The 18191-nt window shown below is 49.7% G+C and overlaps 2 protein-coding genes across 2 annotated transcripts; both read left to right on the plus strand.

Moving 5' to 3' along the window:
• The first annotated feature begins 8876 nt into the window (after positions 1-8876).
• On the plus strand, positions 8877-10324 carry Hoxc6 (homeobox C6). The gene is made up of 2 exons (XM_038343347.1): positions 8877-9276; positions 10017-10324. Exons 1-2 carry the CDS (start codon positions 8877-8879, stop codon positions 10322-10324), a joined length of 708 nt encoding a protein of 235 aa, XP_038199275.1.
• Positions 10325-13408: 3084 nt separating this feature from the next.
• On the plus strand, positions 13409-14768 carry Hoxc5 (homeobox C5). The gene is made up of 2 exons (XM_038343329.1): positions 13409-13862; positions 14554-14768. The coding sequence occupies exons 1-2, from the start codon at positions 13409-13411 to the stop codon at positions 14766-14768; spliced, it is 669 nt and encodes a 222-aa protein (XP_038199257.1).
• Positions 14769-18191: the final 3423 nt, after the last annotated feature.

The raw sequence follows: 18191 nt of genomic DNA on the forward strand, positions 1-18191 counted from the left end.
CGCTTGAGCCTGGCCCCGAGGCGGATGCCCGGGGGAACCAGGCTAGGGCTGACCAGAATGAGAATCTGTGGGACGTGAAAAGGGCCAGGGGCGTGCGTTGAGACAGTGGAGGGGCCCTGGAGGCCCGAACGTGAGCCCTTTTCCTGGCGTACAGTGGGAACCGCCGATCGGTGAGGCCGCTATTTCTCTCTTCTGCCTGTATTTTTGTCGGACCTTGTCCCTGCTAATGGCCGCAATGACGTGGGAGGGGATGTTCAGGGGCACACGTCTCCTTTGTTCCACCCCAAAAGAAAACCGTTTTGGGAGAAGGCTGTTCAGGCCAGAGTGGATTCCTTCACCTGGGATGTTAGAGGCCCCCTCCCATTCGAGGGGCGGGCCTGGGCTAGGCTGGGGTATTTCTCCAGGCCTAACGAGGATCTAGCTGGATGTGTTAATAGCCATATCGATGTGCTAGGGTACGAGAGTTCCCGTCAAAAACACCAGCTTGAGGTGTTTTTATATTTTTATTGATTTCCTGTTCCTTCTTGGCTATAGCCCTGTAGACTTCCACCCCTCACCCCTCCTATACCCTTCACCCCTGGCCCCCTCCCTTGGCAGGTGGAGAAGCAGAACGCCAGTGACTGGCCCTGGTTTTCAAGTTTTCCCGACATGGCCAAGGGATAAATCAGACCTCAACACAGCACTCTGCTCGCCAGTTACTTTCGCTTTTCTGCTCCTTGGTTCTTTCCCTTTCTGGCATTCCGGCAGAAACTCAAGAGGGGCACCAGTGGCAATCCTTAACCTCCTTGCATGCCAAATTCTGTGTGAATGTGGCTCCTCACTTTAGGAGAGCTCCTCTGACTAATAGTCAGGGAACTAGTAATAGAATTTTGCTCAAGGACTCTGCACACTCAAAGCTGAGGCTAGGCAGTCACTGGATTCTGTGGATAAAGGCTTGGCAACCTCCCAAGAGCCTGGGACCTAGTAGCATTCCCTCTGAGCTCACTTTTTGGGTACACTCAGATCTGCCCCTTAAGAGGCTTTGTAAACCCTGCCATCCGTTGTGTTTCCTGCCAGGTTCCTAGCAGAAAGGGGCAAAACAAACACTTTCTCCTCTCTGTCTGACAGTTGTGATCCCTACAGAATTTGACCTTGGTTGGAGAAGGAACCTTGCTGAACTGGCTGTTGTGTTGTGAAACCAGGCTTAGTGGAATTATAATTATTATATAGTCTCAAATATACCAATTCAGATTCTGGGAGGAATATAAAGAGACTTGTATTTTCTTGTGCTTTTAACTATATAACCATGGCTATATTTTTCAACACCATGTTATGTGAATGCAAAATTTTGTTAGCCTTCTCTGGCTAAGAAGGCTTGGGCTAGGAGAGAGATGGGCACAAGGAGGAGGCCCTCTGGGCATCTCTGGTGGAAATATGTGTGTTGGAATCAGAGTATGTGGCTTGCAAAAATCCAAAGAAGCCACAAGGGCTTGGGCTTATTGCTTTGCTATCCAGTCTCTAGCCTGAGAAATACTACATCCTTCTGCTGTCTCTCTTTATCTCCCTAAGAAGTCTGCCATCTCACTGGTTATCTTCCAAGGAGAACCCAGTCATCTTAAAAGTGAAGTCTTTGGACTCTTTTATAGTTGTTGTGAGGCTATGAGCAATTCTAAGCAGCCAGGACTGGGCCCTGGAGACTGAAAACCTCCATAGGGATGGATGGCAAAGGGATTATAGTGGCTAAGATGATTTCTGGGTGGGGGTCTGGATGGCTGCAGTCCAGGGTGATTGGAGGGCATGTGGAGAAGGTAAACCTGCAGGGGCAAGGGTGCTTGTGAATAGCTCCCTCACCCTTTGCCTCCCTGGCTTGTTTCTTCATGCCCGATTTGACTGTCTGAAGGGCTTATTAGTTCTGGAAGGTCCCAGATCTGGAAACTGATAGGGGTACATTTTAATCTTTTCAGTGACCTTAACCAGAGAGGCCCACTAGGAGAGAAGATTGGTAGAGGCATCTCTAGAATACAAGCTAGGCCCTTTGGCCTGTGTGCCTGGAGCCCTGAGTATGGGCAACTGTTGGGAAATAATTGGTCCCCTTTTGCAGCATTTCCAGGACAGACAGAACTGAGAGGAAATATGAATGTCAGTGGAAAGCTCTGTGAATGAAAGTGAGGACAGGAGCAGGGCTGGATGGGGCTCTGAGGTGCTCCCAGGGCACTTAGGTTCCTCCCCAGAATCTCCTGCCCAGATTTGTGGCACCAGGAGATTCACAGCCTTTCTTCCATGCTTCTTCCTCAATAACAGAGGGTGACCTCAGGCCTTCCTGCTCTGGTTACACCGACTTTTGGGTGACACTAACCCAGAATCTTGCCCCTTAAGTATCCCACAGCCTGTGCCAATGCTGTCAGACACCCCTGTTTATTGTGTCTGTGCCTTGTTTACTTGTTTTGTCTGCTGCCACCCTGCGTCAGAAACCCGCCAAACCAGCAAATTAGCTCGGGAGAACAAAGTGCAGGGCTCTTTCAAACTCCCTCCCCCTTTTAACACCCTTCCCTCTCGCCCTTAAGCACTCCCTCATTTTCCCCTTCCAAAGGGAGGGAGCAGAAATTGTCCTAAAAAAACGGCTGCTGTTTATGGGACAGGGGGATTATAGAGACACCATAAACCTCTGGGTGTCCTGGTGTTGGGGAGATTTCCAAACCTTCCTTCTCTTTCCTGTGGCAGCGTTTCTTCCTTCAGCTTGGTAACTCTTTGGAAAGGGACCACAGACCCTGAGCCCATTCCAGCTCCTCTGCCCTCCTCCTCCTAGCTCCTCCATTCCTTTCTTCCTGAGCTTCTCTCAGACATATGTGGTTGGATTTTCAGTCAGGGTAATGTTAGTAGAATCACAAAACTAGATAAAGCATGTCTCCTACCCCCTCTCTCTTCAGCCCTCCAAAATATCATTGAATTTATGCAAATCCTACAAAAATTAAATTTCCCCTTTTGTAAGCGTCCTATAAATCCCCAATCATATCAGGTGTAGAGTCAGAAAGGTCGATGTTTGTCTTTAATTTTGCTCCTGGCTATCAACTCTAAAATAGTATCACTACAGTAATATTCTTTTTTTCTGAAATGATCTTCTCTCCCCATCTCTCTCCTTCTTTCACCAGGATGAATTAAATGCCTCTTTCAGATCTGCTGACAATAAAGGATAAGCTTATTTATAGAGAAATGACGATGATGTTTCATTGTTGGCTTATTGTTTTAGAACATAACATTTTATTTCCAAGTGGGAGAAGTTAGGCCAGGAGAAGAAACGGTGTGGGTTAGAGGGGACTTCGTACTCATATATACAACTCTTGCCATACTTTTATGACTTACATAATTTCCATATGGCAACTCACTGTGATATCATAAATGCCAAGTTCCCAAGTTTTAAATTCTCATTAACCTCCAAAACATTCCCAAGTAATAGTGTACATTCAAAGGCCGAGGAAGAACCAGAGAGCTGAGACTCCTTTGGACTAGCATAGAATAATACATTCCTCCTTGTCTGTGCTTCCTCACCTGGCAGCCTCCTGAGGCTCTATTTGGGCAATGCAAAGTACCCTAAGTATTCTGGGTCGTGATTTTTATTTCCAGGCCAAGTAAGGCCACCTGCTTTGCCCTCCTGAAATGTTCCAAGGCAACTGAACTCTCAGTAGGGATGAGATGCTTTTCACAAATCCTCTCCTCAGCTGATATTTCTGCTGCTTTGGTATCAAGGTGGGAGACTTGAGGGCCTAGTCTCTAAAAGTCAGAAATTATTTTTTTCCAGATGAAGCCTGAAGGGGTCTCAGTGTGATGGGATCTATTTTACTTTTGAACTTTAAGTCAGTGTTGGAGAAGCCAGATATGGAAAAGTGGGTTTTGTGTCTGCTGATGGCAGTAGCAATAGCGTAGTAGTGGTAACCGGAGTGTAAATTAGGAAAGGTCAGGCAGAGATTCACAAAAACAGAGGAAGGAGAGAAAACAGGCCATCAGTTAGCAGGGCTGCTCTGTATACCTTTCTCCTGTGCTGACTTGCATAAAGACACATCAGGTCTAGAAGGCTCAGAACCTATTCTTAGTCCAGAAGGCGGCGGAATCACAGCACAGGCCTTAGAGTTATTTGGGCAAGTTTTCAGAGCTGACCCTTCTGGTCCTTTTCTCCTTCTCTCCTTACTCACCAACGACACCCCAACTTCCTTCAGCTGGTGAGCTCAAGCCTTGTCACCAAAGATCAAGTTCTCACAACTGAATCTGTCTGAGTTGGGTGTGTCAGTTTCCAATCTTCCCAGTGTGTCTAAGCTTGACCTTTGAAAGCAGCTTTCTTTTTTGGAATGCACAGTATGTACAGAGGGTGTATGTGTTAGGAAATCTTTCCTTAGCACGTCTAGAAAAATCTGGGAGCCCTTTGGGTGAGCCACGTTTGGCATTCCCAAGCAGACCAGACCTCCGTTCAGGTTCTTTGGCGGCCTGCAGCGTTCTTTGCAATTCTTTTCCTCCGAGGTCCACAGAGATCAAAGGGGCTTATTCACAAAACACCAGACATTTGGAATAGGGTTTTTTTTAAGTTTTTTTTTTTTTAAATTTAACTATAAGCCGGTAGAGCTAGCTGAACTCTAGAACAACAAAGCCTTAACCAAATAGTGCGATTGTGAGGTGAGCTGAACAATTATTGAACTCAGCTTTCTCTGCAAAAGGGATTTCAGCTCGCTCCCAGTGGCACAAAAGGGGCTGAGGAGGGTAACCATTCTGTGTTGCTGGAAATCAAGAACTGGAGGTGGTGGAGGGGCAGTGTCCTGCAGCTGCGGTATCTTTTAGGCTTCCAAGAGCCCAGGCAGGCAAGGGAGCTTGGAGTCTCGCGGTTCCCGCTGCCGCGTTGGAGTGAGCTACACGGAGTTAGGCTCGGAGGCCAGGAATGGAGTACGTCAGTGCTAGAGACAGTCACAGACATCTTTGCAGAGAGGTGGGGAAGATCTAGGGAGAGAAACCTGCAGAACACAAAGGAGGACATTCCCGCGAAGAATATCCCCGAATAAAAATTCCAGATCTCACCAGGCTCATCTCAAATGTCTGTACACACAAAATTACTTTATTTGCCAGAGCAGAGAAGAAAGCAGAGGCAGGTAAGGTGAGGACTGCCCATAACATCATCCTAGAAATGAGTCCCAGTTTCCCCTTCCTTTTTCCCAGTTCACAGCCATAGGGACCCCCTACCTTTCTCCTGGCTTAGACTCTCCCCGCAAGACTGAAATCCGGGGAAACCCCTAACGTGCAGCCCTCAGCCTCCAGGTCAGTGACTACACCCACTCAGGCCCAAGAAGCAGGCAGTAAATTCCTCTCCTATAATTAGTACTTCTGGAAAGCACATTTCTAATGGAGGGTGGGCGACTGGAGTAGCCAGTGGCAACTTTTCCCCCTTTATTCCTTTTCTGAGATTTTTAATGTTGTTTTTAAATCCAGTAATTACTGCTCCCAAAGCGAAAATCTGCTCTTGACACCAAGTCTCCTCTTAATGCCTAATTCAGAAAGCCGAAAGCCCATGTACGGTACGGCATAGACCGGGCAGGCGGCCAGGCGGGCCTAATGGGGGGCTGTTCTGATTCTCCAAGCTTGTGTTTTGATGGAAACAAAGAATGGGAGTCTCCCTGCTTCCCAAGACTTGTGCATATTTACCGAGCTGCACTACAGTTTAATAAAACATCTGTTCTTTCTTCTGCTGATGAGCTTCCATAATTATTTTCAGACAGATTTAACAGGAAAATATAAATATATTTAGAAAAACTCAAGCCCCGGCCCCTCCCCCATAGACAGCCAGTCTTCCGCAAAGGGAGGAGAAAGCAAACTAAAAGGAAAAACTATTACCCAGTGGAGGGAAGATCAACTCATCTGATCTGCTCTCCCCCTTGTAGTGAATTCTCCGAGTAAATTTTAGCAGCATAATTAAAGGTCTAACTAAAAGAAATGGGATCTTTTCCTCCTTTAGGAATAGAAAGGAATGCAGGAGAGTGTTCTGGGAGTTAATTTACCCCCAATGTCTTTAGATAATATTTAGATAATATTTGTATTTCTGCCTTCCCTGGTCTCCACTTTCCAGCATTTCTGTTCCTCCACCCCTGCCCCAGGCAGCTGGTTTCTGTTCATTATAAATCGGCGAGACCTTTCAGTCTCTGCCTCTGTTTTGGGACGTAATAAAACACTTAACTTTTCCGGGCCTGAGACTTTACACTCTGCTCCTAGGGTCGCCCACCCCTGAGCCTACCACCTTTAAGCCCCAAAAGAGAATCTCCCCAACTTTTGGGCCACTTTCATCTCTGGATATGATTGAGGGGGCTCTAGGAAACTTGTTAGCGGACTGTAGCAATGCTTCCCTCAAAGTCCCTTCTTTCTTTTAAGGTCACTTCCTCCCCCAACACATCCATAAAAGAGATTTAAAAATACACAAAAATCCACACTTATGGAAAACAAAACTTCATTAAGACATCCTATCTTCCATCATTCAATTTGTTTTACATTGCAACAATTTAATATCTTGAAGGAAGTACCACTGACATGATTTATCCCTCTTGCAATCTCATTCTGAAATAGAGGGGAAATTTACTCTTTCTTGCTGTGGCTTCTACTTGTTACACCACTACCCCCAGGGCAGACAGGAGGCTGGGAACTTTGAAAAGAGGCTACTGGTGTCCAGGAGTGCACTGACTTGTTCCTTAGCTAAGCCCCAGGGTACCCTCCCCTCAGTTAGCTCTTTCCCTTCCTCTTGCCCTCCAGGGGGACTGGAGACTCAGCTAGCTGTTGGAAACCTCTGCCCAGACATGCCATGAATTCAAGTACAGATGGATTGGGAAGCAAAGAGCAAAGCACCAATGTCTGTGTTTGGGGGGAGCAACTGCTAAGCTACCCCAGATGAGATAACTTTTAAAATCTTTCTCTGCCTCCTCCTGTGCCTTCTTCATCTTGGAAAGAAAATAGTATAGTCCAAGGGATAGAAACTTCCATAATTACAGGGATTTTTCTTCTACTCTCCTAAGTTCCAGCCAGTTTCCCTCCTTTCCAAATGCAGAGGCTGGATTTTTAAAAAGCCAACACAAATTGTCTGGCAGGAAGACTCCTCAACTCCCTAAAGAGTTTCATGTATTAACTAACATTTTGTCTGCACTAGTTCCTACACACTGTCTGCTTTTGGGTTCTAAACTTTACCCCCCCCCCCCCTTGTGACACTCCAGGGAAACCTTAACATTACAGAAGATGAAGAAACGAGTTTTTTCCCCAGTGTAGTCGCGTTTATGGCTTTATTGCTACCCATTGATTACTCCGCTTTGTTACACAGAAGGAAAAGATCATAAAACCCAGCGACATCCGGGTTCTTGTTATAGTCAGGCTAAAAAAAAAAAAAAATACTGAGGGGGAAAATGTGAGTTTTCCCTCCTTCCTTCCTGTGCCTTGCCAGCCTCCCTTTGTCAGCTCCAAGTATTTCCAGCCTATGTCGATATCAAATTCAGTTTGGACTAACCAGAGGGAAACCCAGCTGCACACCTTCTGCTGTTTTGGTTCACTTCCTGCAGTTCCCTGAAGCCCTACAAACTGCTCTGTTCTAATCTTCTCCTTTTCTCAGTCTCAAGGTGGGGAGGAAAATGGAGGGAAGGGCTTCTGAGTGCCTAGAGGTGACTGGCTGGGTGAGAACCCAAATCCCCAGGAGTCCTTTCCCAGAGTCTTCTACCCCTACTGCTCAGGTCCAGGGCTCCACTCCTGAATCCAGAGCAGACAGGGTTTTGTGACCTGGGCAGTGGCTGGAGTCTGCTGGAAGATAACCAACTGTTCATGGCAGTCCCTTGCTCTTTCAGGCTGCAGAGCATGTGAACTATCCCATTGGCCTGAGCTGGTTCCAAATCATAAATTCTCACCAACATAAACAGGAGTTGATGTCTTTAGAAAGAATCTCAGAGGTTTTCTCTCTCTCTCTCTCTCTCTCTCCTCTCTCTTCTCTCTCTCTTCCTCTCTCTCTCTCTCTCTCTCTCTCTCTCTCTCTCTGTGTGTGTGTGTGTGTGTGTGTCTTAATGTATTATTATACATATTTTCTTTTAAGTAAAAATGTTGCAGGAGTTTCCCCAAAAAGGGTCCTGGGGAGGAGCAGTAGGCTGGGAGGCAGAAGAGAGTAGCTACTTACTTCAGGACCCCACTGTACCCCAAGTTTGACCCTTCAGATTGACTTGTCACCCTTCAGATGGACATACCCTCTAACCCAAGACTCAGTGACACTGTCTTCCTCTGTGCACCATGTTTCAGGAAATCTTCCTTTCCTTTTGATTTTTTTAATTATTGGAAAAATATGCTGTCTAGTGATGAGGCTCACTTCATGAGTGGCAAGCTAGAATGTCTTGTAGAATTTCTGGGACCTTCCTCCCACTGCGAAGGATCTCCTCAGATGAAGCAACCAGGATGTAATGTTAGAAAGGGGGCAAATACAAAAGATGAAATCGAACTGAAAACACAAGGATTTCTCTCGATCTGCATTTGGCCAGAGCACAACAAAGTTAGCTGGGACAGAGATTTCCTGTGACTAGATCTTTCCTTCCGCAGGGTAGGGGCCCTGCTCAAGGACCCGCACCCCAGCACCACCAGTTCCCTTACATATATATATTCTTAAAGGAAATCCAAGTCTTACTTTCAAAGCACACACTTAGTCTCAACTAGGGAATCAACAGAAGCAGAAGCGATTTTTTTTCCCCCTTCTTGACATCTTGCTTGCGATTGGCTAGAAGGGGGTCAGCTGACTTTGTCATTTTGTCTGTCCTGGATTGGAGCCGTCCCTATAACCATCTAGTTCCGAGTACAAACTGGAGACAGAAATAAATATTAAAGAAATCATAGCCCGACCAGGTAAAGGCAAAGGGATGAATTCCTACTTCACTAACCCTTCCTTATCCTGCCACCTCGCCGGGGGCCAGGACGTCCTCCCCAACGTCGCCCTCAATTCCACCGCCTATGATCCAGTGAGGCATTTCTCGACCTATGGAGCAGCTGTGGCTCAGAACCGGATCTACTCGACTCCCTTCTATTCGCCACAGGAGAATGTCGTGTTCAGTTCCAGCCGGGGGCCGTATGACTATGGATCTAATTCCTTTTACCAGGAGAAAGACATGCTCTCAAACTGCAGACAAAACACCTTAGGACATAACACACAGACCTCAATGGCTCAGGATTTTAGTTCTGAGCAGGGCAGGACTGCGCCCCAGGACCAGAAAGCCAGTATCCAGATTTACCCCTGGATGCAGCGAATGAATTCGCACAGTGGTGAGTTTTACAGCTCCGAGATATAAATTAAATAAACTGAACTGGCTTTATGACCGGCTTCCCTAGAAGAACGGGCGGAGAGAGTTTTTTATGGCCCCATAAAAACAATCACGCTCGTCTCCTCGCCGACACCGAGACAGGGCCCCCTCTTCAGCCCCCTCTGCTCACCTCCGCGCTGGCTCTCAGGGGCCTGGCCCCCTCGGTCCCTGACGGATTGGAAGGCTCCAAGAAGAGCTGAGGGGGCAGGAACAGGGCAGGGATGAGGGGAGGGGACAGATGGTGGGGAAGCCCCCCAAAGTCTCTTTAGGTTGGAGAGAAATGGGGGGAGTTAGGAGAGGGCAGAGAAGTGGGGAAAACTTTTCAGGGAACCAGGAGTTTGGGGAAGGTGGGGCGAAACCCAGTCCTTGAGAGATGGGGCCCTTATCCCCAGTAGTTGGAATTAGAAAAAAATTAGAAATTAAAAAAAGAAAAAGAAAACTTAGCTTTTAGACATGCAGCCCCGCCCCCCCCCCCGCTTTCTTTGGGACACACATCTCCCACCTTGTGGGAAGACTGAATGAAGTTGGGGTCCTGGCTGTACCCCCAGAGGGGGTGGGGCAGAGTAAAAGGGGGAAGGCTAGAGACTGAAAAACCTGCGAGTTGTGGGTCAAGTAGAGAGAGTCTGGATTTTGCTAGGCAAAAATGTCTTCAGAGGAGGCCTTGTTGATTGTTTCTAGTGTGTTTTGTGCCCGGATCTCTAGGGGTCGGTTACGGAGCAGACCGGAGGCGCGGCCGCCAGATCTACTCCCGGTACCAGACCCTGGAACTGGAGAAGGAATTTCACTTCAACCGCTACCTAACCCGGCGCCGGCGCATCGAGATCGCCAATGCTCTGTGTCTGACCGAGCGACAGATCAAAATCTGGTTCCAGAACCGCCGGATGAAGTGGAAAAAAGAATCTAATCTCACATCCACGCTTTCGGGGGGCGGCGGAGGGGCAGCCGCAGACAGCCTGGGCGGGAAAGAGGAAAAGCGGGAGGACACAGAAGAGGAGAAGCAGAAAGAGTGACCAGGACCCTGCACCCCTCTCTCCTCCCTTGCTCCTCCCAGCTCCCCGAGTCACATACTCTATATTTATCACTGGCACAATTGATGTGTTGTGACTTCCTAAAAGAAAATAGGGAGTCAGACTTGGACCTGCAAGTCAGCTCTGGACCCCCTCCCGCACTGCACAACTCTTCACAGGCCTCCTCCTCTAGCTCCCCTCGCTAGCTCCTTCTCGGCTTGTCTGCAGGCCCCTTCCCTTGCCCAGGCCTTGGGGACACGTTCCCTGAACCATGCTTCAGACTCTACTGACGTCCCTCCAATTGAGCCCCGGGCTCTCTTCTCCACCTCGAGGCCCTGAACTCTCGCCCCCGCGCAGATAGCGGGCTCCTAGGCCTGGGGCCTCCACTCCAGGGCCTCAGGGACCGGCCTAGCAGCCGGAGGGCGGGAGGCCTCAGGAGGGCGCGCCTTGGTCCTACAACATCCCCCACCTCCACCCCGGGCTTCTCCCCAGTTCCTGCACAGCCCCTCTACCCCAGCAAATGCCCAGTCCAGGCAAATTGTATTTAAAGATTCCTGGGGGTCATTATGGCATATTACGAACTGTGACCGTTTCTGTGTGAATATTTCTAGCTGTATTTGTGGTCTCTGTATTTATATTTATGTTAGTACTGTCAGTGTTCCGATTTCATTTTAAAAGGATTTAAAAAAAGAGGGAAATAGCAAAAAGAGAAAAAAATGTGAATGACGTTTGTTTAGCCAGTAGGAAAAAAGAAAGAAAGAAAGAAAGAAAGAAAGAAAGAAAGCCCCTCGTGTTATCCTTCTGTATAAATCCGACCTCTGGATCCGTTCTCGAATATTTAATAAAACTGATATTATTTTTAAAAGTTTATAATCCGCCTGTCTGTTCATTCACCCGCCCGCGGGCCTGCAGCAGAGCTCCCCACGGCCTGCCGCCAGCCCTCCACACTCGCCTGCCCCGCAGCCGGGCGCCGAGCCTCGGTCTCTGGGTTCTCCTGGCTGTGCTGGGGTGCTGAGAGGCCTCTGGGACCTCCCCTACGAGGAGCAACACACACCCCGGAAAAGAAAAGGAGGAAAAAGGGCCTCTTGGACTTTCTCTGGGGGCGGGGAAGACTGAGTGAGCCGGTTGGGCTGCAAGCCCCACGCGGGCCTTTCTTCCCGCCTGTAGGAGCCTAGAATCCTCGGCTTCTGAGCCCTGAGCCCAAAAGGCGATAAAAGGAGCCTGATCCGAGCACCAGGGTCGCCCCCCTCCATCCCGCCTGACAGCAGCGTCAGAAGGAGGACCAGCAAGCAAGCCCCCCAGCCCGCCAAGCCGGCTGTTGCAAAACGTGGCTGAAGCGCCCTGGCAACCCAAGGACTGCGGTATTGGAGTCAGTCCGCAGGGACTGAGCACTGATCCAAGGACATCTCGAAAGAGAAAGACTGGAAACTGAGTTCTGGCCTGTGCCGGAACTCCTGACCCGACAGACTAAATTCCTTCTTCATTTCAGCCCTCGCCTATCTCGTTCTTGCTTCTTTTCTCCTCAAATCCTCAAATCTAATGTGTGTGGGGAGGGGGCGGGGGTGGCAGCAGGACCCTAACTGTTTCTAGACTCCAGCCTTCTTTCCCCAAGCCTCGCCAGAGAAATCTGAGTGAGCCTAAAGGGAGAGGTGGGGGTGGGAGGTCTTCTGGAGGGGAAAAAAATCCTCCTGAGTTTTCCAGACTCTCCACATCCCTGCCACCGCCCTCACCCCACCAGCCTCCACCAGCGGGGAGGGGCACTTCTGGCAGAGCCAGAGAGATTCTGGGGAAAGGCAGACAGCAAAGAGCAAGATTTGGGATTAAGAGAGCAGGAGAAAGGAACCAAAGACTGAAGAAACCCTGGCCAAAGATTGTCTAGGTTGCCCAGTCGCCTGGACTGCCCACCCTGTGCCTCTGAATAGTTCAGAAAATTTCTAGGGGCCTTCTAGATTGAGGTTGCTGAGAAACCTGGTCTAAGGGCCTACCCTTAAAAGATTACAAGCAGGTCATTATCTGTGCCTTGCTCGTAATATTTGTAGCGGTTTGAATCATGCTCTCCATGCCCTAGAGGGTCGTCTGTTTGCTGTCTGAAATTCTGGGCATCGGTACCCACAAGGATCACAGCTATAGGAGGGTCCTCCAGCCCACTGTGTCTGGTTACACGCATATAGGGTTCCTAACTCAGTGAAGTCAACCCAAGTCCATCTGGCCCCTCAGGTCATATCCCAGAGAGTCCTCAGGACTCTCAGCCTCAGAACTTCTCTGGCAGCTTCTGCTCACTCAGGAACCCTCCTTCCTTTTGGGTATCCTGCCTACCTCCCAGAGGCTGAGTTCATTTTTCCAAGCTGAGAAGACAAACTTATATTCAGCAGAGCTTAGTCCAACCCTCCCAAGCGAGAGCTCTGGATCTGTAGTGTAGGGAACCAAAGCACACCCTATTGGTTCTCTAGCCTAGACTTTAGCTACCCCAACCCCCTTTCTCTGTCATCTTTGCAGTTTGGAAGTCTCTGGGGACAGGGAACTGGCACTATCCATTATAAAAACCACCTTCGTAAATCTTAAATAATGCCTCATCTTTTCTCAAATTTAGACAAAATTTTAAGGTCAGCTCAAAGGTTAGTTTGTCCGACAAGCAACTTCTCTACAATCCAGCCGCCAAGAGAAGCTTCAGATGCAATTCCTCCAAGTAAGCACCAGGTGTCACTGTGAGCTCGTTGTCCCGACCACCCCCCAATTCCAAGCACCATTTTTTTCTCCCCCTTGCTTCCCTTTCTCTCTCACTCACCACCCCCCCCCCCCCTCACACCCACACACCCGGGTTGGGCTTTGCCAACATATCAAGATGCGTTTCGCCCGCTTCCATCACTAACCTCCCGGAGGTCATCAAGCCAAATTTATGAGTGGCCGCTCCAGTCACGTGACTCTATTTAAGGCTCCCTTATTTGGGAAGAGCGCATAGGATAAAGAAAGAGATATCTCCACCTATAAATTGTGCACTTTGGAGAACAAAAAACCCCTCAACTTCAAAGAGTCACAAATCACCCTTAATCAAAAAGGGTGCAGAAATTTTTTTGGGCCCTCCCCGCCATGAGCTCCTACGTAGCCAATTCATTCTATAAGCAGAGCCCCAATATCCCTGCCTATAACATGCAAACTTGTGGGAACTATGGATCGGCCTCAGAGGTGCAGGCATCCAGGTACTGCTACGGCGGATTGGACTTAAGCATCACTTTCCCACCGCCTGCGCCTTCCAACTCTCTCCACGGGGTAGACATGGCTGCCAACCCCCGGGCTCACCCCGACCGCCCCGCCTGCAGCGCCGCGGCCGCTCCGGGACACGCTCTGGGCAGAGACGAAGCGGCTCCTCTGAACCCCGGGATGTACAGTCAGAAGGCGGCTCGCCCAGCGCTGGAGGAGCGAGCTAAGAGCAGTGGGGAGATCAAAGAGGAGCAGGCGCAGACAGGGCAGCCCTCCGGACTGAGCCAGCCACCGGCCCCGCCACAGATTTACCCGTGGATGACCAAACTGCACATGAGCCACGGTAAACTTTAGGACTTCATTTTGCGCGCTCGGGTTCGCCTGGGTTTTATAGGCCATGCGGGGCAAATAAAGAAAAAAAACCTGCGGCCATAAATTTTACGATTCAGGCATCAATGGCTCGTAAAACTGTCCACTAAAAGGCTTAGAGGCTGTGTGCGCCCAAATTTACGACGACATAATTGGATCATAGGAACAAAACGTGTATAAAAGGCAATATTCAATTTTGGGGGGAGAGGGAGGGAGTTAAAAAAATAGAGGGATCCAAAGGGTGAGGAGCACTGGGCTTCAGAGTGGGGATCCCCCCCGCGGGCTCCCTCCCTCCCCTGCGGAGCCCGGCCGGCCGGTGCTCGCGGCTCCGGAGGATTCCAGCGACTCGGGAGGGGCGGGAGGGGGGTCCCCGGTGCTCGGATCTCGAGAGTGTTTATTGTTCGGTCCGAGCCTGGGTCTCCCTCTTCCCCCCACCCCCCCTCAGCCCCTCCGGCCGCAGAGTGAAGGCGGCGGTGGAAAGTTTACTGCCCAGGCGGAGGCTCTTCTCCCGAGGTTGGGCCTGTCCGCCTAAGGCCCTTCTGGCCTGTCCCACCGCGCTCACCTCCACCCCCTCCGACCACGGGTGGGAAACTGCGACTGGGGTGGGACGCTGAAGTGTTGCATAGTATTCAACCCTTCCTGGCTTGGGGGGATTTATGTTCCAGAGACGGATGGCAAGCGGTCCCGAACCAGTTACACGCGCTACCAGACCCTGGAACTCGAGAAAGAATTCCATTTTAACCGCTACCTCACTCGCCGCAGGCGCATAGAAATCGCCAACAACTTATGTCTCAACGAGAGACAAATCAAGATCTGGTTCCAGAACCGCAGGATGAAGTGGAAGAAAGACTCCAAAATGAAGAGCAAAGAGGGTCTTTAGAGGAAGAAGGGAGCCCTCAGAGAGCACCCCCGGTCGGCTTTTGATCCCTGCTCCCTTCCTTTTCGGTTTTCCTCGTTCTAGATTTTGGGGCGGAGGCTGGAGCAGTGGCTCCAGGCCTCCAAACAAAAGCGCATTTCCTTGGCAGTCCGAATCCCCATCGACCCCGGGTTCCGCAGGACCGCCTGCCCTGCCCATTTCACCTCGGCTCAGCTGAACACCCAAGCCCAGGACACATTCTCGTAGGGTTTTCCCAAGGGCTGCGGGGGTACAGCGGGCCAGTGCTGGATGAACCTCAACCTGGGCTGCCCCTCCGGCTCCTAGCCCTGGCGAGGCCAGCCTGAGTTAAGGTGAGACAGACCGGCCGCAACCCCTTTCCCCGACCTCCACCTCACCCTCTTCTTTGTTCCTGCTGGCCAGGCCGCTGAAGGCTGCTTGTGCCAGGCAGAGGTATGACCAGACTCGGGGTGCCAGGCAGAGGTATGACCAGACTCGGGGTGCTTTCCTATAGCAACTAACCTTTATAGTTTCTAAACTCGTCCTTACTTATTAATGATTTGCATATGAAAGGGGGAGATGAATGAAAGTGGCTGGTAGCCCCTGAGGTTGTCTGTGTTCTCTCCAAACCTTCTAACCCCTCCCAAAGCCCGGGAATCTCCCCAGCCTGGCCTGCTGCATGCACTCTCAGGTTCACAGCCCCAGCTCAACTATTGGGGTCTCTTGCCTTTGGACCCCAGCAAGTGGTTCTTGAGGCTTTTTGCTATCCTGAATTTCCTGCCATGACTTTCTCACCCTCCTGCCCATTGTAGTCGCCCAACTATTTATTGACTCCAGGTCCTTTCTGAAACTATATTTTGTCATATCAAATAAAAACGAAGAAGAACAAGATTAAAGATGCAATGACTTCTGTCTGTTTAGGGCATGCATTAAGCAGGCGTGTCTAAATAGGTTCTGAAGTGTATGGGAAGGCCCAGTCTTTACCGAATCCCTTTAAAAATACTTTAAACACTTCTAGGAGCAGCAAGAATAGGGAAGTGTAACTGAGTTCCAAAAAGGGCCTCCTGGGGTGAAGGGAAGGGTACTCCTTCCTGTATTGGTGTTTGTATTGGCTCCTGTATTGGTGTTTCCCCAGACTTTTCTATGCCCTATTCTTACCTTGACTAAAAAGACTTCTAGACTGTCTGTCGTTGGTACTTAATGCCAGGACTTAGGAACTAGTGACTCGGCTGACTGAGACTCAGGCCTTTCTGGATCTCCAGATCTCTATTCGGTCTGGGTCATCCCTGAGGGGCCTGACTGGACATAGAGGGAAGGCTGAGTCCTTGGTGTAGGGCTATGTTTGACCCCAGAAGGATTCCCAGCAATAGTTGGTGCTACTTGGTAAAAGAGATGCGGGAGAAGGGTCAAGGTTTGAGATATAGTTCACTTTTCTAAGATGTGGAATGGGGTGATGGGGGGCTAGGAGGACAGGGAATGCAACCTGCCCTGTGTGCATTTCTGCCTCAAAGAAAACATACAAACTGCTCCCTGTCTTCTAGGTTCTAAGCCAATGAAGGAATGTTAACTGGATCCGAGCTACATAGACCAGTGTGGGAGTCAGTCTGTTTGCTATCATTGATCACAGTCTCTGAAATTTTGATGGAGGAGGAGGGGGCACAGCTAATTCAACTGGGGCTGGCCTAGGCTTCTGCTCTGCTCAGCTCCACTCCAAGTTCCTGGGATGAGTTGGAGGAGGAAGTACTTTATAGTAAAAACAAATGTGGAATGGGTCCATAAAACTCTACTGCATTTCCTCTCCAGCCTCCCACAATGGGATGATTTCCTGGAGCCAAGACTAGGCCCACCATACTGGAGGTGTGGGGATCTGAAACTGAGCTAGGGGCTACTTTATACTAGGACAGAAAGGGAACAGAGTGGCTCTGAGGAGAGGCAGGGAGATTTCTTTTTTATGTCCATTAATGCTGATACTCCTTGGATTATTAAAGGACTTACTTTACTGCTTCCCACTGCCTAAGCTATTGTGTCTGTCCCCATCCCATGCTTAGCATGTAGGAGGTCTCTGGACCCATTACCTCCCTTCCCTTCCTGTGTGCTCAGGTAATGTTAAAGCACTGCTAAAGTCTCCCCTCAACTTCCTTAACTTGCACCCTGGAGGCTGGGCAGCCCCCCAACTTACTCTCTTCCTCTCCCCTCTCTCTCACTCTCTCCTCTCTCTCTCCCCCCACACAAAGAGAGAGAGAGAGAGAGAGAGAGAGAGAGAGAGAGAGAGAGAGAGAGAGAGAGGTGATTTTCTTCAGGGAGTTATTTTAATTTTTTCTACATGCTGAGTTAGACTATTGGATGAGCATTGAAGCATGAAGAAGTGCTGGCAGCTCAGATGGCTAACACTTAAATAAGGAAGAGGTTATGGTGCCCAGACTCACCAGTTCCAGTCTCCCAGGCTTCATAAGGCCCTGTGTTTTCTCCCCAGGGGGACACATCAGGACTTGATGAACCCAGGGATAGATGGGGACTGGAAACGGGATAGGAGTGATGCTGACCAGACCTGCCTGGCAAAGTCCAACTGCCCTTTAGTGGATTGCTTGCCTCCTCCAGGCAAGTCCGAACTTCTTTACTCCCTGGAGGAGCTAGCTGAAGGACTGTTTCAGCTTGCCCGGGTTTGGAGGGAAAGCTGTGCCTACCAGCTCTCCTTTTGGTCATGGGCCTGAGCCCTTGTCCAGCTCCAGCAGTGCTGCTGGCAGAGGCAATCCAGACAGAAAACACAAAGCCAGAGGCCTCAGACCTCTCCTGGACTGGGAGTGGGTGAGGCCTAGGAATCCCTTTTCTCTTTGACCAGAAGCTTCTGCTTAAAGTCTACCCCACCCAGCTGCCCAGGGACCAACTTCCAAGTTCCAGCTTAGCATTGCTCGGGGAGAGTAAATAGAGGGGCTCCTTATTTCCAAAAGGTGGTAAGAGAGCCAGAGCCCACCTCTCTGTTTTGCCCTAGAGCCCACCCACTCTGACAGCAGGAAAGAGGGGAAGAACCTTGACTTACCTTCCGGGGGAGTGAGAAGAGGGGACACGGCTCACTCTGAGCAATTAGAGAGGAGAACAAAATAGGAAGAAAATATCAATAGGACCTTGAGGGCATCAGGTCCTTGGAGAAATAAGTAAGTAAGTAAGTAAGTAAGTAAATAAGATCCATTTTCTCCCCCCTTCCCACCCTGCAAGGGGGTGCAGGGAGGGGCAAAGGAGCAGCTTGAGGGCTTTTTAGTATAACTGAGCATTAGAGGAATAGAAAAGGCTTCTATGTGAATTTAGGAGTTTGAAACTTTTGGAGGTTATTTATGTGAATGGCCTGAAGGCAAGCCCGTGAGTGGCTCTTGGGGGACCACGTGATGTCATTAAACCAAGTTTTATGGTGTAGGGAGAGCTGACAAACCCACA

The sequence above is a fragment of the Arvicola amphibius genome, chromosome 9 (assembly GCF_903992535.2).
Source record: "Arvicola amphibius chromosome 9, mArvAmp1.2, whole genome shotgun sequence".
In the NCBI taxonomy this organism is placed as follows: Eukaryota; Metazoa; Chordata; class Mammalia; order Rodentia; family Cricetidae; genus Arvicola; species Arvicola amphibius.

Excerpts from the sequence above, each read along its gene's own strand:
- Hoxc6 (XM_038343347.1), top strand. The coding sequence starts at position 8,877 with ATGAATTCCTACTTCACTAACCCTTCCTTATCCTGCCACCTCGCCGGG. Across the intron at positions 9,277-10,016 it reads GCGAATGAATTCGCACAGTG|GGGTCGGTTACGGAGCAGAC; the intron begins GTGAGTTTTACA and ends CCGGATCTCTAG.
- Hoxc5 (XM_038343329.1), top strand. The coding sequence starts at position 13,409 with ATGAGCTCCTACGTAGCCAATTCATTCTATAAGCAGAGCCCCAATATC. Across the intron at positions 13,863-14,553 it reads CAAACTGCACATGAGCCACG|AGACGGATGGCAAGCGGTCC; the intron begins GTAAACTTTAGG and ends TTTATGTTCCAG.